The 20739-nt window shown below is 46.1% G+C and overlaps 1 protein-coding gene across 1 annotated transcript in view; it reads left to right on the forward strand.

Annotated features, from left to right (window-relative positions):
* The window catches only part of cacna2d3 (calcium channel, voltage dependent, alpha2/delta subunit 3), a gene marked incomplete at both ends in the record, with an annotated part of 55376 nt that extends 35020 nt beyond the window's left edge, over window positions 1–20356 (forward strand). Inside the window, 24 exons of the mRNA XM_084445333.1 lie at window positions 62–133; window positions 1187–1267; window positions 1451–1522; window positions 8482–8571; window positions 8727–8798; window positions 9833–9894; window positions 10106–10173; window positions 10407–10452; window positions 10637–10734; window positions 11452–11545; window positions 12059–12154; window positions 12353–12474; window positions 14098–14175; window positions 14284–14345; window positions 14463–14507; window positions 14644–14706; window positions 15288–15358; window positions 15677–15752; window positions 16811–16851; window positions 17573–17628; window positions 18271–18388; window positions 19005–19115; window positions 19809–19893; window positions 20264–20356. Of these exons, the coding sequence (XP_084301459.1) occupies window positions 62–133; window positions 1187–1267; window positions 1451–1522; window positions 8482–8571; window positions 8727–8798; window positions 9833–9894; window positions 10106–10173; window positions 10407–10452; window positions 10637–10734; window positions 11452–11545; window positions 12059–12154; window positions 12353–12474; window positions 14098–14175; window positions 14284–14345; window positions 14463–14507; window positions 14644–14706; window positions 15288–15358; window positions 15677–15752; window positions 16811–16851; window positions 17573–17628; window positions 18271–18388; window positions 19005–19115; window positions 19809–19893; window positions 20264–20356 (1872 nt within the window). The remainder of the gene's footprint in view (window positions 1–61; window positions 134–1186; window positions 1268–1450; window positions 1523–8481; window positions 8572–8726; window positions 8799–9832; window positions 9895–10105; window positions 10174–10406; window positions 10453–10636; window positions 10735–11451; window positions 11546–12058; window positions 12155–12352; window positions 12475–14097; window positions 14176–14283; window positions 14346–14462; window positions 14508–14643; window positions 14707–15287; window positions 15359–15676; window positions 15753–16810; window positions 16852–17572; window positions 17629–18270; window positions 18389–19004; window positions 19116–19808; window positions 19894–20263) is intronic.
* Between the last annotated feature and the right edge of the window lie 383 nt (window positions 20357–20739).

The raw sequence follows: 20739 nt of genomic DNA on the forward strand, positions 1-20739 counted from the left end.
TGTCTGTCTGTCTGTCTGTCTGAGACTGCATGGCTAATCTCTCTGTCTCTTGCACTTTCAGCTCAGAGACAAGGATAGCCCAAGTCTGATGACCACTGTGGCCATGCCCGTGTTCAGCACCAAGAATGAGACGGTGAGACGGTCTGACTCTCTCTGAAACTGTCTGCCTGCCTGCCTGTCTGTCTGCCTGTCTGTCTGCCTGCCTGCCTGCCTGTCTGCCTGCCTGTCTGTCTGTCTGTCTGCCTGTCTGTCTGCCTGCCTGCCTGCCTGCCTGTCTGTCTGTCTGTCTGTCTGTCTCAGAATCAGTTTACTGGGAATGTGGGTAACACTTTATATTAAGGTACTCTTATTAAGCATTAGTTAATAGGTAATAAGGTCCATGTAAGATACATATTAACATTAATATGTGGTAATAAGACATGTATAAGTGTTAATAGTAGCATCATGAATGTTTCTTTTTAGATTATAAGACATTTATAAGAAACTTGTTAGTAGTTACTAGTTTATAAACTGCTTAAGAATGTTAATAAAAGCCATACAATGGATGTGGGTGGGCACCTTGAAAAATCATTCAATAAACATGTTAAACTCTCGATTTCAAAGACAAGAAGCTCACCGAGGGGGTAATTGGTGTCCATTGGTGTTCTGACATCAAATTCTCTGCAAAGTATGAATCCTGTAGGGTTTTATTGATCATTTTATGAAATCCATTGACTTGTATTGACGCGACCGTTGTAGATGTGTAGATCAATCCGCAGAGGGGATTCAGGCCAATAGGGAAGCGGAACTACTTACGGTAGCTATTGTTATATGTTGCTAGGCTACCTAGTTTGCGGAAGTTTACACACGTATGTGCTGCGACTAAATAGTTCTATGCTAAATATTTAAAAAGCCTTTCCAGATGAACTAGAATCTGACTTTATGGCGACTTATATGTCAGAACGCCAACAGTGAGTCTCCATGTCTCTGCTCTCTCCATGTCTCTGCTCTCTCCATGTCTCTGCTCTCTCCATGTCTCTACTCTCTCCATGTCTCTGCTCTCTCCATGTCTCTGCTCTCTCCATGTCTCTACTCTCTCCATGTCTCTGCTCTCTCCATGTCTCTGCTCTCTCCATGTCTCTGCTCTCTCCATGTCTCTGCTCTCTCCATGTCTCTACTCTCTCTGCGTTCTGCTCTCTCCTAACAGAAGAACCAGGGTATTCTACTAGGGGTTGTGGGAACTGACATTCCTCTACAGGAACTCATGAAGATCATCCCAAAACACATGGTACTGGACTCTCACCAAATGTGTGTGTGTGCACGTGCGTGTGTGTGTGTGTGTGTTAGCTGTGTATTTTTGCTTATCTTAACAGTGTGAATTACTGTAATCTCACAGGGAATAATAGAATAGAAGACAATGGAACAGAGTAGAATGAGCTTTCTGGAATCCAATGACTCTGTTTTCTTCTAGCTGGGTATCCATGGTTACGCATTTGCCATCACCAACAACGGCTATATCCTGATCCACCCTGACCTGCGCCCGCTGGTAACACACTCTGTCCTCTTAAACACAGACACACACACACACACACACAGTCATCTGTCCTCTTAAACACACACACACACACACACACACAGTCCTCTGTCCTCTTAAACACACACACACACACACACACACACACGCACACACACAGTCATCTGTCCTCTTAAACACACACACACACACGCACACACAGTCCTCTGTCCTCTTAAACACACACACACACACACACACACAGTCCTCTGTCCTCTTAAACACACACACACACACACTCACAGTCATCTGTCCTCTTAAACACACCCTTCACACATGCACACACACAGTCATCTGTCCTCTTAAACACACACACACACACACACACACACGCACACAGTCCTCTGTCCTCTTAAACACACACACACACACACACACACACTCACGCACACACAGTCATCTGTCCTCTTAAACACACACACACACACACACACGCACACACAGTCCTCTGTCCTCTTAAACACACACACACACACACACAGTCCTCTGTCCTCTTAAACAAACACACACACTCACACACACACACACACACACACAGTCCTCTGTCCTCTTAAAGTCCAGGTTAACCCAGTTCAAATTTTTGTTATGAACTTCACACACCACAGGAAAACATGTCATTAACCACCCAGCCAAATCTGAGTGATTAAAAATGTTGCTAAGTATATAAAATAAGGCTTCAAAATCGGTTAAAAATCAGCAGCATTCTCTGGTCTGAGACCGTGGGGGCGTGTCTGCTGAAGGCACCGAAGCCACACCCAATTGCGTGGGGAGGGGGTGTGGAGGGAAGAACCTGTCAAATAGTACCGTTCTCTGGTCTGCATATTGTCACACTGGCACGCCGTCTCTTTTGTGGTAGGAAGGCACAGCTTTGTGAAAACAGAGAGGAGTTGAAATTACACTTGTCTAATGAGTCAAACGCACAGATGCTTCCTCCTAACCTACCTCCTGACAAACAACACAGGTAAAACTGTAGCTACTCTATACCAACGCGCCAGTGTTACTGCCCTTAGATGCAAAATACAAAAACAGGCAACGAGGAATGTATGAGTCTGTCCCTATTTTCTCCCTGCCACCTCCGGACCCATTCCTATCCCTCCCAGGCGATCCTGTCGTCCCTTGGGATCAATGGAAAAAGTCGTTTAAAATGTACATTTTAGTCACTGGCTTGAACAGCGCTGATAGCGCGAAGAAGCGAACACTACCGGAGTTGATAATCGGGACACACTCATCCACTCTCGTTGGCAATGTTATGTGTGAGAATAACGAGCACTCGGCTTCAACTTTCCCTCTCATATCCAACAGAACTGGGATGTTCAGCCAGTAGCCGCCGAGCACCGCTTCACTGGGAGAGGGTGCGTCTTTCTCCAGCTGCAGCTGGTCTACCTAACCATCCCCCTCGCTCCCGCCTCCCGGTCTCCCGCTGGACAAATATACTGTAACCATTACCGGTGAACCCATACGCACATCAGGTGCCACAAATATGGCAGGCAGTTTCTGTATAGTTAACGCTTATAGTCATAATATATCATCCGTAACGTTATTTGGTGGGTGGTCGCCTGGTCGGTGCTGCTAGCTATGTTAGCTAGACTAAGGTTATATACACACTCCCATCTGCAAGCTACATAGCTAATGTTAGCTATAATTCCTCCTAAGATATAATATAATTCATCATAGCTGACATTACCACATAAATGTCAAGACACATTTTGTAGATTAACGTAGCAGTGTATTTCCCTATTGCTTACGTTACCTAGCTAACGTTATAACGTTAATTAGCTATAAACACACAAGGCAGCGGTGTCGGCACCAAAGGTTGATGCGACAGGAGGAGAATGGAGGCCGGGGAGGGAGATGGTTGGCTCCGCCGAATTCACCAGGACCAGTCGAGAGTCCGTGAAACCCAAAAGCCTCATATTATAATTTCAGAAGCTTTCGGGAGTGAAATGTTTGCTGCAGAGGCGGGCGCTAGCGGTGACAGACTCTGTAACACCATGGCTCTTCAATAATGCTAACCATTTGCTTCTCATTTCAGCTTAACTCGGGAGTGAAAGAAGGAGACCTTATCATCCCATTTCTGCTGGCATCCAGGAAGGATGCATATTCGTTTAGTTTTATGCATAGGCATTGCTAACTAAGAAAAACTAGCTAATTCTAGACTGTTGGTTAAAACTAGCTAATTCTAGACTCAAGATTGAGCAGGAGAACCGAAGATTCAAATCCATTCTAGCTTTATATAGTGTTAGGGCGGGGATATGCTAAGAACACCGCTCTACGTCATCCGGTACCGTTTTAAGTCCGCCCAGAAAATCCAGAAATCAAAACTGGTCAAAAAAACAAAACTGGTCTAAATTCACAATTCAGTACTACACATGGTTCATCCCATTTTTACATGTTATCAGCAATGCATCACTAACACATAGAATGTGTTTTCAAGCAAATCTCTGATTTTGGTTAACTGGGACTTTAAACAAACACACACACACACACACACACACACAGTCCTCTGTCCTCTTAAACAAACACACACACACACACCCACACACACACACACACAGTCCTCTGTCCTCTTAAACAAACACACACACACACAGTCCTCTGTCCTCTTAAACAAACACACACACACACACACACTCCTCTGCCCTCTATACAAGACTACGCTATAATAATACTACACTGTAACATCAGCCCAACATTACTGCCACAAAACACTGTGTTGAAAGGAGCCACTCTGGAACATGACTAAGGTGTGTGTGTGTGTGTGTGTGTGTGTACGTGTGAGTGTGTGCGTGAACACATCTAGTGGGTGTGTGTGTGTGTGTGTGTGTGCGTGTGTGTGTGTGCGTGTGTGCGTGAACACATGTAGTGGGTGTGCGTGTGTGTGTGTGTTTGTGTGCGTGCGTGCATGTGTGTGTGTGTGTGTGTCAGCTGGGAGGTACGATGGGGCTGGTATGGTCTGTAATCCCCACCTTTTCCTTTGATGTACGCATGCAGGGATATTGGCCAATCATAGGGCAGCCTGGGCTGGGCTGGGCCTAACCAGAGGTAACCCTCCCCTGACTGAGGCCACACCCACCACAGCCACTCACACACTCTGGGACGCCGCCGTCCCACTGGGAACCTGTGCTAGTGGATCTGTGTGTGTGGTGTGTGTGCGTGTGTCAATGTACAGTGCCATACCTGTCCTCTTTACATAGTGTGTGTGTGTGTGTGTTCTGGTCCATGTGCTTACTGTGAGTGTATCCCTGCTCCCCTCGGTTGTGCTGTGACTGTGTTGCCAGGCTGACCCAGACACATTAAAACATTCACATTGATTACAGCCTAATCAATTATTTACTCCATTAAAGACTATGATGAAAAAAATAAAAAAAAATAATGCCAAATTTTCTTATTTAAGCTCTTAGACCGAATTATTTATTCCTATTCATCCGATGTGTCCTCTGACAACTCTGGGTGTTCCAGCTATCAGATCACATCACAGCGTGGCGCAGGGGCCTATTCTGTATGTCCAGTCTGTGTTCTGTTCAAGTCCTCATGGAGATCCCACCTGGATAACTCAGATCAGGGAGATCCCACCTGGATAACTCAGATCAGGGAGATCCCACCTGGATAACTCAGATCAGGGAGATCCCACCTGGGTAACTCAGATCAGGGAGGTCCCACCTGGATAACTCAGATCAGGGAGATCCCACCTGGATAACTCAGATCAGGGAGGTCCCACCTGGATAACTCATTTACTGGTTTATTTTTGTGTTTTGGTTTATTTATCAGAGACAATGCAGACAAATCAAACAGACAAGCTGCATATGAGCCAGAGTTAGCCCAAATGCTAGTTTTTATGTGTCACCCAGTGGCGGAATGTTTAAAAGGCAACCTACAATTTCAAAAAGGAATTTTAGAAAAATACACTTTCACACTGGAGATCTAGCAGTTTGTGTCAAGGCAGAGTGAACATTTCGGAAGACCAGGATGAGCTGACCACACGAGGCAGGAGACGGGTTCTACTGGATGACAGGCCAGGAATACTGTTGTAAGACAGGCCAGGTGTACTGGTGTAAGACAGGCCAGGTGTACTGGTGTAAGACAGGCCAGGTGTACCGGTGTAAGACAGGCCAGGTGTACTGGTGTAAGACAGGCCAGGTGTACTGGTGTAAGACAGGACAGGTGTGCTTGTGTAAGACAGGCCAGGTGTACTGATGTAAGACAGGCCAGGTGTACTGGTGTAAGACAGGCCAGGTGTACTGGTGTAAGACAGGCCAGGTGTACTGGTGTATGCAGGGGCGTAACCATATTGTAAACTTTGGGGGGGACAATGCTCATAAGGTGACTTTTATTTTTTTGTTGCCGTTTGCTAAACGTGCCCTGCCGGAAGGTTTCCTGCTTCTTTTGGTGGGCTCCATTGATGGTTGAAGTTAAAGCTAATTGTAGGCTATTGACTGCTGACATGTAGGCTTACTGTAGGTTAAAACAATTGTATCCAGCTGTTTTCAGTCTCACTGTCCATTTTCTTACCTGATCATCTGTGTCCCCAGACTCCCCACAGGACACTGTCTCTCTCTCGCCATGGGGTCTCTCCCTATCTCTGCGTGCTGCCTAAATTATGACAAGATATAATTTTACCAGAAGAACAATGACTGACTGATGATGATCCTAACTGGAATATTCTATTTTATTACAAGTTAGTTGTATGTTGACATGTATCAAGCCAGTATAGGCTACAATCACACAAATGGTTGAAATATCGCAGTGCGATAGGAGAGTCTGCTCGCACAAATCTTTTTTTTTTCTACAAATCTCGCACAAATCTATTTTAGTCACAAATGCAACTAGAAAAGGAATAGTTTCCATATCTTGAATAAATTGTACGAATTCTAGTCTAGACCATTGAAATCATTGTGCACAGTCCCATAGACTTCCAATCAAAATGGGAAAGCCAGTTAATTTCCCTTTACAATGTCCAATTTGTAAGCTCATGCATTGTGGGATATAAGATTGATACGAAATAATACAGTGGCAACAATATGATCGACCAATAAAAAAGGTTTATTTAGCCACCCAGAGAGCAAGAATCTGAGCCAGATCTGAGCGATATGGGCTCCAGATCTAGTAGCTACAGATCATCAGGCCCAGATCAGCTTGTTGCTGTCTGGGTAGGAGTGTTGTGTGATGCCAGGAACTGAGAACATCCAAGTTCCCAATGATAAACGCACCATTAGATTAGAAAGTTGAGAGATCTGCTGATTCTGAGATAACTTGGCTATAGCTACATTAGTGAACATTAATAGACTAGCAAGTGTTTAAAATCAGACAACCGAGTTCTGGTTAGCCAAATTCATTTTGTCACAACAATGTGTGCTCCAGATCAGTGCTAGCTAGGAAATTGAGCAGCTCTAACGTTACCTATGCTATCATTTAAAAAAGCTGCTTTTTGAGAGAAAAGTAGCCTTTATTAAAGAACATGGTAGTTATCTTGGGTTAATGTGCGTGCCGCCATTCAATTATCACAGTTCACAGACAACAGTCAAGTACCGCATGGAAGCTCTTTCGTTCCCTGTTCCCTCACATGAAGCTCTGTCAGCGTGCACTGTGTGCCGCGCGCTGCTGTCTGTGAGCAGGTTGGAACAAACTAACTGTAGACTACAGGGGGGGTCTCATCTCACACACTTGTTTTCCAACAGAAATAATTTGAAAATAAATAGGAAATATGACACAGATCCATGGACAAGGTTTAAAAAACGAGAGCATTTAAAAAAAAATTGTCTACTGTATATTATTGAGGGGGACAGATTGGCATATTTCAATATTCCAGGGGACATGTCCCCTCCAGTGAATGCATGGTTACGCCCATGGGTGTAAGACAGACCAGGTGTACTGATGTAAGACAGGCCAGGTGTGCTGGTGTAAGACAGGCCAGGTGTACTGGTGTAAGACAGGCCAGGTGTGCTGGTGTATGACAGACCAGGTGTACTGATGTAAGACAGACCAGGTGTACTGGTGTAAGACAGGCCAGGAATACTGGTGTAAGACAGACCAGTTGTACTGGTGTAAGACAGGCCAGGTGTACTGGTGTAAGACAGACCAGGTGCACTGGTGTAAAACAGGCCAGGTGAACTGGTGTAAAACAGGCCAGGTGTGCTGGTGTAAGACAGACCAGGTGTACTGATGTAAGACAGACCAGGTGTACTGGTGTAAGACAGGCCAGGAATACTGGTGTAAGACAGACCAGGTGTACTGGTGTAAGACAGGCCAGGTGTACCGGTGTAAGACAGGCCAGGTGTACTGGTGTAAGACAGGCCAGGTGTACTGGTGCAAGACAGGCCAGGTGTACTGGTGTAAGACAGGCCAGGTGTACTGGTGTAAGACAGGCCAGGTGTACTGGTGCAAGACAGGCCAGGTGTACTGGTGTAAGACAGGCCAGGTGTACTGGTGTAAGACACTGTATGTCCTAAAGCTCTTTTCACAGTTCAGTCGGCACCCTGTTAGCAGAGAGGGATCTCTCCTGTGTCCAGTCAGGCCGCTCAGCAGGGGGCAGTAGGCTGTGCCGGTAGCTGCTGAGACGTCGGGCTCCAGCGACCTCAGAAACATCACGTCATGATGCAGGGCGAGGCAGCAGGGGGCAGAAATCTATCAGATAGAGAACAAGACACATCAGTTGGGTTGGTAGTATTGTGAAAGTGGCTGGACGATACTTGGTGTTCAAACAATAAGGAATGAATTGACGCTTTGTGCAGAATTACTTAGTCTACTATTTATTAATCTACTAGATAATTAGATTTGACTAAAAAAAGAAAAGGCATAGAAAGAATTTGATTGAAAAAAAAGAAAAAAGTTTTATGCACAAAAGCTGGTAAAAAAAACCCATCCTTTTTCCAGTGACAGATAGAAAAGCTATCTCATGTTGTGTGTGTGTGTGTGTGTGTGTGTTCATGTAGCTGTATCGGGAGGGTCAGAAGAGGAAGAGGAAGCCCAACTACAGCAGTGTTGACCTGTCAGAGGTGGAGTGGGAGGACAAGGATGACTTTGTACGTCTTCATACACACACACACACACACACACACACACACGCACGCACACCCACACAAACACAGTTCACACCGGAACCACTGTTCACACGTATTCCCGCACGCAACACTAGTGTGAGGTGAGTACAGTGAGTCATCTGTCTTTATTCTCTCAGCTGCGTAATGCCATGGTGAACAGGAGGACTGGAACCTTCTCCATGGAGGTCAAGAAGACAGTGGACAAAGGGGTGAGTTTGTCTGTCTGTCTGTCTGTCTGTCTGTCTGTCTGTCTGTCTGTCTGTCTCCGTGGACAAAGGGGTAAGTTTGTCTGTCTGTCTGTCTGTCTGTCTCTCCTCTCCTCTCCTCTCCTCTCCTCTCCTCTCCTCTCCTCTCCTCTCCTCTCCTCTCCTCTCCTCTCCTCTCCTCTCCTCTTGAGGTTTCAATCAATTTTCAAAGTTCAAAAGGAAAGCACTGGAATCTAGCAGAGTCTGGTGCAGAAAAGTTGTATTGCTCTTCTCAACGTTCATACAGCAACAAACGGAGTGTGGGTCCTGGGAGCCAACTGAGTTCTTGGCCTCTGAGCTCAAAAGAGGGTCTGATATCATCCTTAACGTTCACACCTTTGAACTTGACCAACACCCCCTTTAAAACATTTTTTTTTAATCCACCCACTGAAATTACTTTGCTCTAATGGTTTCACAGACATACTTGAGTCTAACTGTGGTATCGGGTACAAGATGAGAACACGTTACAATGTTGGATTTCAGAGAATCCTAGTGGACCTTTTTTCCCTTCTTTTTATAAACACGTTTTTGGCCTTTTACAATATTCTTCCCAACTCTCCCCACATTCTGACCTTATCTGGCAACCGCGTTCTCTCCCTACTGCTGAAGGCCCCCAGTCATGATTCATAGTTGGTACGAGGCATCATGTGCCCTTGTGTGGAGCACTGTGAGTGCCCTAGCTATGACCGAGTGATGACCGAGTTCAGCTTAGTGCAGCCAGAGTTTCGTTTTTTTATCTTATACAGCAAAATCTAATAAGACATAAGATAATCCATGTAATCAAAATAATCAATGTCTATGAGATGATCAATAAAAATAACACTCTCCTCTCCTCTCCTCTCCTCTCCTCTCCTCTCCTCTCCTCTCCTCTCCTCTCCTCTCCTCTCCTCTCCTCTCCTCTCCTCTCCTCTCCCCTCCCCTCCTCTCCTCTCCTCTCCTCTCCTCTCCTCTCCTCTCCTCTCCTCTCCTCTCCTCTCCTCTCCTCTCCTCTCTCTCAGAAACGTCTCCTGAAGATGCACAATGACTACTACTACACTGACATCAAGGGAACTCCCTTCAGGTGTGTGTGCTGATCTATATACTGTACAGTATATGTGCTGATCTATATACCGTATATCTGCTGATCTATATACCTATATATATATATATATATATATATATATATATATATAGGGCCACTGCAATGTGTCTCTGTCTCTGTGTTGGATATAACATTGTGTGTGTGTGTGTCTGTGTGTGTGTGTGTGTGTGTGTGTGTGTGTGTGTCTCAGTGTGGGCGTGGCTCTGTCCAGAGGTCATGGGAAGTTCTTCTTCAGGGGAAATGTGTCTGTGGAGGCCGGTGAGTACAACACACACACACACCTACACACACACACACACACCTACACACACACACACACACACATACGTACACACACGCAGACACACACACACGCAGACACACACACACACACACACACACACACACACACACACACACACTGTTATACATGCTTTGTGTGCGTATGTGTGTGTATGTGTGTGTGTGTGTGTGTGTGTGTGTGTGTGTGCGCGCGTGTGTGTCTTTTCCAGGGCTCCATGACCTGGAACAGCCAGATGTCGCCCTGGCAGATGAATGGTAACGCAAGACTTGTTAATGCATTATGTAGGCTACATCACCCAGTATATTGAGGCCTATGATATAACAGTGTGCTTGTGCTATGATATAACAGTGTGTGTGTGTGTGTGTGTGTGTGTGTGTGTGTTTGTGTGTGTGTGTGTGTGTGTGCGCGTGTGTGTGTGCGCGTGTGTTGGGACCACAGGACCTACTGTAACACAGATGAGCACCACGAGCATCGCTACCTGACCCAGATTCAGGCCATCAAGCTCTACCTGACCGGCCGCCGGCCGCACCTCAAGTGTGAGTGACCCTCTCCCCCGGCCTCCTAACCTCACTCACCGCCCACTCAGTCTCTCTCCAGACTCTAATATTACTCTGAATCGCTGCGCTCCGCGTACTACATAATAGAGTCTGTGCCACTTCGCCGCCCAAGCTGGTGTTCTGAGGGCGTGTCGACAGGTCAAAATTGAAAGAGTGACAGGTCGTAGCAGCAAATGAGAGATGCTAGCCCAGGTTAGATGGGCGGGGCCAGGTTGGGTGGGAACGCCTGATCGCAAAAGTCATTACTGATTGGTGTTGCCGGGATTCCGGCGCTACCAAAGAATTGCCAGGATTTGAATGCCAGATTTTTGCATGAAGTGTCCCAGACCCAGAGAGAGATCTGCAGCATGCAGTAGCGTAGTTAGCGTAGCTCACGTAGTGTATCAGAGATAGAACTTTCATGGGTCTGACGTTGAGACTACCGCTCACTTGGATTATCTGATTAAAAAACCTGGAAATGTATGTAATCCATGGTACCACGGATTACATACATTTCCACCACGGATTACATGCATTTCCAGGTTATTTAATCAGATCACAATACAGATTTCAAGTGATTGGTAGTCTCAACGCCAGACCCATGAGAGTTATTCACTTGGATTTTGTACTGTGATCTGATTAAATAACTTGGAAATGTATGTACCTTGTGGTATGATGTGGATTATAATCTGCAGTGTGTATCTGACTGTGTTTTAGGTGACAGAGAGCTGATTCAGGAGGTGTTGTTTGATGCTGTGGTCACAGCCCCCCTGGAGGCCTACTGGACCGGCCTGGCCCTCAACAAGTCAGAGTGAGCACAGGTCACAGGTCGCAGGTCATAGGTCGCGCGTCAGTATAGCTTCCAGCCTCCCTTACCCATGCAGGATTGGATCTCGGAGCGCCTCTCCTAAACACCGCTTTCGCCGGCTACAGCACCGCAAAGCTAGCGATGTTCGACCTATTCAACTCGGTTACACTCGCCCACCTAAACCCACTCCAAGTACTGGACCCCAGCGACCCCAGCTGGTGGACCTGAGCTCAGCCGGGTATGCGGAGTCCACAGCACCACTGTCGCGGGTTCCGCTGTGTTGCTCGTCAGTACGGCTTCCTCCCTCCCTTGCCCGCTGCTGGGCTCGAAGTCGGACTCGCCGACGCAAACGCCTCTCATAAATAATCACTTTAGCCAGCTATGCTGCTGAAAAGCTAGCGATTTTGTGGTGTTGATGGACATTTGTTTACACAAACTCCATTACACACACACTCACATGCACGCACAGTATTGTGATCTGTCCTAATAACTTGTTGGTATCCATCATTCATGCAGAAACTCTGACAAAGGTGTGGAGATAGCCTACCTGGGAACACGCACGGGCCTCTCCAGAACCAACCTTTTTGTGGGCCCAGAGCATCTGTCCAATCAGTGAGTACAATGCAGAACATTGGACCAATCACTGAGTAAAACTGTGAGACACCTGTATGATAATGAGCTATAAAAAGACCCCAAAGAGTTCTCTAAAATCTCTTTTTGTTCTCTTTTTTTTTTGCAGCTTACCGTAGTCTTTCTTGCCATTCTAATACCAACCTACCTTGATACTTCCTTTTTCCTGTTTCTCCTCAGAGACTTCCTGACAGCGAAGGACAAGGAGGGTGTGTTCAACGCCGACCACTTCCCCCTGTGGTACAAGAGAGCAGCAGAGCAGGTTCCAGGCACCTTCGTCTACTCCATCCCGTTCGGCTCAGGTATAGTATACACACCTAACCTAGTATACACACCTAGCCTAGTATACACACCTAACCTAGTATACACACCTTACTTAGTATACACACCTAACCTAGTGTACACACCTAACCTAGTATACACACATAACCTAGTATACACACCTAACCTAGTATACACACCTAGCCTAGTATACACACCTAACCTAGTATACACACCTTACTTAGTATACACACCTAACCTAGTGTACACACCTAACCTAGTATACACACATAACCTAGTATACACACCTAACCTAGTATACACACCTAACTTAGTACTGTATACACACCGAACCTACGTAGTATACACACCTAACCTAGTATACACACCTAGCTTAGTATACACACCTAACCTAGTATACACACCTAACCTAGTATACACACCTAACCTAGTATACACATTTTACCTAGTATACAGTACACGCCTAACCTAGTATACATATGTAACCTAGTATACAAACCTAGCCTAGTATACAAACCTAGCCTAGTATACACACCTAGCTTAGTATACAGACCTAACCTAGTACACATACCTAACCTAGTATACACACCTAGCCTACGTAGTAAACATATCTAACCTGACATCCTGCTACTGGACCTAACATACAGTAGCCTACTGGAACCAGACAGAACCTGACCCAGCTGTTACTGGAACTAGATACTCAACAGCTTTGTTCTGCCTAATGTTGTTGAAGGTTGAATTTGTCATTTTCCCTCTGGAAATGGCCAGTCAAATTTGAATAGTTCTGCCCACCAGTTCTTGAAGAACCTCACTTACATAAACATTAATACAGTATACCCTTAAGCCTAACCCTAACCCTACAGTACCTTTAAGCTGATCCCCAAAGTCTAGCATGCAGTATACCTAGTACTGTATATCTATATAAGTACCCCCCCCCTCTCTCTCTCCCTCTCTCTCTCTCCCTCTCTCTCAGCCTGTATACTGTGTTTTTTGTAGTTATTCACGTTACCTTAATCAATCTATAGCTTATCTCTGCTTGTCTACCCTCACACTCTGGTAGAATTTCCTATCAAAATATGTTTGTCTTTCCTTCTGAATAGCTTCCTGTAGTATTATCGTGTGTATGTATCTCTGGTGGAATTTTTCCTCATATTTTCTTCTGGCGGGGCGAGTAGTGAAGCTCGTCTCCCTCTACTCACCGTTGTGTGTAATTAATGGCCCCCACTTTTCCCCGTGGAGGGAGGAGGGAACGTCAGGATCTCAGCTCTGTTCCATGTTCACTACCTACACTTTCCCTGCTCCATTCCTCATAGAGACTCTGAGAACTACAGCCTCTAACAAGCTAAAAGACCCCCCCCCCCCTCCCCAGGTTATACACCGCACCCGGTCTGGGGTATTACCTGGATTGTTATCATCATAGATAGGATCCCATGACACATCCGGCTGTTTCCATTACTGGAACTGTGAGCAGGATTACCGTGGGGGTCCCTAAATCTGATCAGGGTGTAAATGTTTGGGCACAGCGCCATCTAGTGTTCAGCAGGAACTATAGCAGGAAGGAGCCTCGTCTCTTTTGCGTTCAGCAAACTTTGTATTGACTTTGCTTCGAGGTAAAGTTTGTGTTGCTTGTGTTTTTACAGCAGTATCAGAGAATAAGGGTGTGGTTCTGGCCAGCACAGCCATTCAACTGCTTGATGACAGAAAGTCCCCCATTGTTGCTGGTAAGATACTCAACAGTTTCTAGTCATAAGTTGGTAAATTCTAAGTTTATTGCCCTATTTTAAGACCGTCCAGAGCACAGACTGTGATCTGAGTCTTTGTTTTCTCAGCTGTGGGGATCCAGATGAAGCTGGATTTCTTCCAGAGAAAGTTCTGGACTGCCAGTAGACAGGTAAATACACAGACATTATAATACTACCATGATACTTCCATCATACTACAGTAATACTACAGCTATACATGACTGTGACTGTTGACCTAACGCCTTGTTTCATGTTGTCTAAATCAGTGTGCTGCTCTGGATGGGAAATGCACCATCAGCTGTGATAACGAGGTGGAGTCTGTCTCTCTCTTCCTGTCCCTCTAGTAGCACTTCCTGTGTCCTTTCTGTTCTGTTCTATCTCTCTCTCTCTTTCTCATGTTGTTGTTTGATGATTTGTATTTGATCTCTCGGTCTTTCTTGCTGTTAGGACATCAAGTGTTACCTCATAGACAACAATGGCTTCATCCTGGTCACTGAAGATAACTCTCAGGTACCATCGAATCAAATAAAAATAACTTTATTTATATACAGTAGTGTATTTCATACACAAAGGCATAAGTGTGTGTGTGTGTGTGTGTGTATGTGTGTGTGCGTGGTTGTGTAAGTGTGTGTGTGGTTGTGTGAGTGTGTGTCTGTGTGTGTGTGGTTGTGTGTGTTGTTGTGTGTGCGTGTCTGTGTGGTGTTGTGTGTGCGTGTGGTGTTGTGTGTGCGTGTGGTTGTGTGTATGTCTGTGTGTGGTTGTGTGTGTGATTGTGTGTGGTTGTGTGTCTGTGTGTGGTTGTGTGTGTTTATGTGTGTGTATGTGTGGTTGTGTGTGTGTGTGTGTGTGTGGTTGTGTGTGTGTCTGTGTGTGGTTGTGTGTGTGAGTGTGTGTGGTTGTGTGTGTGTGTGTGTGTGTGTGTGTGCGTGATTATGTGTGTCTGTCTGTGTGTGTGTGTGTGTTTGTGTGTGTTATGTGTATGTGTGTGTGTGGTTGTGTGTGTGTGTGTGTGTGTGTGTGTGTGTTTGTGTGTGTGTGTGTGTGTGTGTGGTTGTGTCCTCCCAGCATGTAAAATAACCCTCCTCTCTCAGACAGGGAGGTTCTTTGGAGAGGTGGAAGGAGCTGTGATGAACAAGCTGCTACTGATGGGCTCATTCAAAAGGTCAGAGAACACACACACACACACACACACACACACACACACACACACACACACACACACACACACACACACACTCTCTTCCTTTCTCTGTCCCCCACTTCTTCTTCTCTCTCTCTCTCTCGTTCTCTCTCTCTCTCTGTCTCCCTCTCTCTCTCTCTCTCTCTCTCTGTCTCTCTCTCTCTCTCTCTCTGGCTCTCTCTCTCTGGCTCTCACACATTAATTCAAACACACCCACACTACCACAAACATACACACACACATGCACACACACACACACACACACACACACACTGGCCTCACTGTCTTGTCTCTGTGTAGGATCCCGCTGTTTGACTACCAGGCTGTGTGTAGAGACTTTGCTGGGAGTAGTGACAGCGCGCGTGCTCTGTCAGATGTAAGTGTCATGATCACCCTGATCCATTCAACAGACGTCACTTCAGTCACCAAACACATCATCAACACTTTATCAGTGTATTTAATCAGTGGACAACTTGACTTGACTTGACACTCTTATGACAGCACATTCATCAGTAAGCCCCGCCCCCCTCTGAAGTGGCAGCACATTCATCAGTAAGCCCCGCCCCCCCTCTGACTAGTGACTGCACTGACATCGCGCACACATTCACGCATTGTTCACATACTGTTTATACTGTACACACATTGCACACCATTTTGTATTTTGCACTGCTCATTTACACTGTCCCGTCTTTGCTGTCCTGTCTTTGCTGTCCTGTCTAGTCCTGTCTTTGCTCTGTCCTGTCTAGTCCTGTCTTTGTTCTGTCCTGTCTAGTCCTGTCTTTGCTGTCCTGTCTAGTCCTGTCTTTGTTCTGTCCTGTCTAGTCCTGTCTTTGTTCTGTCCTGTCTAGTCCTGTCTTTGCTCTGTCCTGTCTAGTCCTGTCTTTGCTCTGTCCTGTCTAGTCCTGTCTTTGCTGTCCTATCTAGTCCTGTCTTTGCTCTGTCCTGTCTAGTCCTGTCTTTGCTCTGTCCTGTCTAGTCCTGTCTTTGCTCTGTCCTGTCTAGTCCTGTCTTTGCTCTGTCCTGTCTAGTCCTGTCTTTGCTCTGTGCTGTCTAGTCCTGTCTTTGCTCTGTCCTGTCTAGTCTTGTCTTTGCTGTCCTATCTAGTCCTGTATTTGGTCTGTCCTATCTAGTCCTGTCTTTGCTCTGTCCTATCTAGTCCTGTCTTTGCTCTGTCCTGTCTAGTCCTGTCTTTGCTCTGTCCTGTCTAGTCCTGTCTTTGCTCTGTCCTGTCTAGTCCTGTCTTTGCTCTGTCCTGTCTAGTCCTGTCTTTGCTCTGTCCTGTCTAGTCCTGTCTTTGCTCTGTGGGTATATATGTGTGTGTGTGTGAGAGAGAAAGTGTGTGTGTGTGTGTGCTGAATTAATATATGCAGTATGCACCTCACAGTTGCAGATCATTTGACACTAATAAACATTATTCTTTCTCTTCTGTTTCAGCCGTTCTCTCTGGTGAAATGGCTCCTGACTGAACTAGTCATGTGAGAAATATATGAATGCATTGCTTTAGTATTGATATGCACATTAATTACTGTAATGGCAGTGACAGTGGTGACTGAAGAAGTGGGTAACTAATAGCAAACATTCTGAAATTGTTCCGTTTTTACATCATTGGTGGATAAGATGGGTGTACTGGCTGTCTGTGGGTAAAGACGTGGGTTTGCTCTGTATTCTGCCATAAACCCTCCACTACACTGCTAGGTCGTTTTGGGATATACAGCAAATGCTTGTGATTTTGTCATAGAAATTATAGTTTCATCATCTCCTTTTGTAATTCACCACCTCCCTCAACCTTTCACATAGCTGTGCTAACCTAATTCATGACAGGATGACCTCCAGGAGGTCCACACACCTAGAAATATGTCTACTCCAGAATAACCATCCTTTGTCCCTTTGTCTCCAAGAAATTATCGCCTTTTCTCATGTCACGTGTCTGTATTCTCGACCACGCCTGCCATTTCATATGACGTACAATGGGTTAGCCAATCACATCCTCAAAGCGCCATACCTGTGTTTGCTTGAATATAAGGCTGCACAAGATAAGGCTGCGGCCACTTCTTTGGGATACCACTCATGTGCGTTGTCCTGAAGTCCTTGCGCTCGTATGTTTTCTCAATAAACCAGACTTAACCTGTTTGAGCGAATCTTGGTAAATCCTTTTTAACTACATCAGTTAAATCCATTACAATTTCTTCTCCACAGATTTCTGCTGGAGTTCAACCTGTACAGCTGGTGGAATGTCGACCTCACTGTGAAAGGTGAGCATCTAACAAAGTAAAGAGCAACTCTCCGTATCTGGGTATCTGGACCTGTTTGCATTTTCCTCGGACACCGTCAGCCTGACAGTGTTCATATTTGGTGACGGACGGATTAAAAAAAAAAAGAGTTTACATTTGGCTGATTTTAAAGCAGAATACTGTTGCAGTACAGAGATGTGCGTTTTGGCCACTCCGGCGTTCATATCTACTGCACCCAAGTCCAGACAGCCAACAGAAGTACTGAACAGAACAGAACCCCGCGCTGACACAAACGCAGCTCTCTGGACATTCTACCTCGCGCCAGCATTCCGGCTGTATATTTCGCCGTTGGTCGGCGTTGTCCAGAGTTACGTAGTGCATTCTGTTCTATTGTCCACCCTGTAGGTGACAGCAGCTGCAATTTCTAGCCGCAATTTGCGCTATTTTCCATTCACTTACGCTAGCAAAGTTAGCAATCTGAATGGTAGTAAGTCTTACATAGAAATGTCTTCTGGTGGATATACAGAAGTCGAGATTAACCCACACACGTCTGCTTTGCACACTTCTCTGTCTCACGCTACCAAAACATACTGTATCTCACATTCATTTATTGTGTGTGTGCGTGTGTGTGTGTCTATTAACTCTAACAAATGTCATATACAGCCCAAAGGTCTCAGGGGAAGACAATGATGGTACCCTGTGATACAGAGTACCCTGGGTTTGTGTCTGAGCGCACCATCAAAGAGACCACGGGAAACATCGACTGTGAGGGCTGTGTAAGGTAGGCCTGCTGCTCATAGACTACCATAGCGGGCCCTAAGGGACTGCTCATCCTGTAGACTACCATAGATGTTAAGCACTTGTACCAAGGACTTGTTAGGGGAATCAACTAAGCACCAACGGCAGGTAGACAGTAGGACTGAGTCTGTAGGCTGGTCTGGGTTGTTGGCCTCCTCTCTCCTCCCTGTCTTTTGAGAAGCAAGTGATGAGAAGATGCAAGGAATACGAAAGACCTGGTAATCAACCTTGATGTTGAACTCTCTCTCTCTCTCTCCTTCTCTGTCTCTCTATCTTTCTCTCTGTCTGTGTGTCTCTACCTCTGTCTCTTTCTCTATCTCTCTCCCTCTCTTTCTGTCCATCTCTCTCTCCCCATCTCTCTCCTCTATCTGTCCACCTCTCTCCCTCTCCCCCTTCTCCCTCTCTCTCTGTCAATCTTTCTCTCCCTCTTTCTCTGTCCATCTCTCTCTCTACCCCCTCTCTCTCTCTCCCTCTCTTTCTACCCCCCTCTCTCTCCCTCCCTCTCTCTGTCCATCTCTCTCTCTCCCTCTCTCTCTCCCTCTCTCTGTCCATCTCTCTCTCGCCCCCTCTCTCTCTCTCTCTTTCTCTCTCTCCTCCAGGTCCTTTGTCATCCAGCAGATTCCCAGCAGCAACCTCTTCATGGTTGTCGTGGACAACAAGTGTGACTGCAGGTCCGCCCCCGTGGTTTCCATGGAGCCCATTGAGATCATGTATATCCTTCCACATGTCAGGTGGCATCAGGCCGTGTGAACGTGATACCATAGATACTGTAGGTAGATAGAGGTTTGTTAACCGGGTGTAGATTCTCTGGTCTTTAATTGCTGTGGTATAACAGGACATGTAACTTTGCTGTGATGTCCAGCGTTTGCCCCTGGATGGATATTAACTGTATATATTTACATATATGTAAATGTACTACCCCAAGTTTGGTGTCGGACTAAGGTCACGCTATTAGGGAACGTAAATGATAAATGGTAAATGGACTGCACTTATATAATGCTTTTATCCAAAGCACCTTACAATGGCCTCTCATTCACCCGTTCACACACACATTCACACACCAATGGCGGAAGCTGCCATGCAAGGTGCTAGCCTGCTCAATGGGAGCAATTTGGAGTTCAGTGCCTTGCTCAAGGACACTTCGACATGTGGACAAGAGGAGCTGGGGTTCGAACCGCTGACCCTGCGGTTACTGGACAGCCCGCTCTACCTCCTAAGCCACAACCTCCCAACGTCTGGTGACAAGTCAAGCTATGTTTATTTTTTCTTTCAGTTTGGTTACATTCCAGTAGTTTTCACAATAGGTTTGAATGACCACAGCTGGTTCTATTTGACTCCATTTTCTGTCTGTTAAATCGTAGAGATGTTTGGTTTGTCTGGATTTAAACCCTTAACCCCTGTGAACACAACGAGTCCCTGAAATGTGGTAGGCTGAAGTTTCAGAAGGACAGGAAGAAGCCAGACTCTTGTCATCCTTTCCACGCTGAGGTATTGTGGGCTTGCCTGCATACGTGTGTGTATGTGTGTGTTAGTGTGCAGGGCTGGACTGGGTGAATAGGGGGTGCTGGGGGGGTGCTGCACGATTTGTTTACGGGGAGGGGGTGGGGTGGGTGCTGGGCGATTTGTTGACGGGGGGGGGGGGGGGGGGCAGGCCATTCACCGCGGGCCAGGCCAGTTGGCGTGCCAGGCCACCTGGAAAATTCCCGGTGCTCCCGATGGCCAGTCCGCCCCTGTTAGTGTGTGGTGTGTTAGTGTAGTGTGTGTGTATGCTTGTTGAAGACATGTTTACATGTATGCCAGCTGTATTGTGTGTGTGTGTGTGTGTACCACCAGTGACTCTTCCCTGTTTGTCCTGCAGGAGAACGCCATGGAGTGTGGATCAGCAGTCAGCCTGTCCGCCCCACTCACAACAGCTCTGCTGCCCCTGGTGGTCACTCTCATCAGCAGGTGACTGGAACTGAACCTCCCTGAACACTGAACCTCCATGAACCCAACACTGGAGACGAGCAGAGACCACGAAGACCAGCTACAAAGACACCTACAGACGCTTACGCATAGGGACACAGCCAATCAGAACCGATTTTACTCATTTCCCAAAGGGAGTATAACCAATCAGAATTCACCTTGCTTATCGTCAAAAGAGATATTAGCCAACTATAATGCACAGAATACTGTATGAAGTAGGTGCTGCACCAGGTCATGAGAAACTATGAGAATGCACTGTGATCACAACAATGACAAACTGAGAGCTTGACAGTACCACAGTACAGAGAATTTGAAGAGAGCTTAAGTCAGTTTTCTCTGGATGCAGACTGTAGAAGGGGATTGTAATGG

Source organism: Borostomias antarcticus (assembly GCF_949987555.1).
Source record: "Borostomias antarcticus genome assembly, chromosome: 11".
NCBI lineage: Eukaryota > Metazoa > Chordata > Actinopteri > Stomiiformes > Stomiidae > Borostomias > Borostomias antarcticus.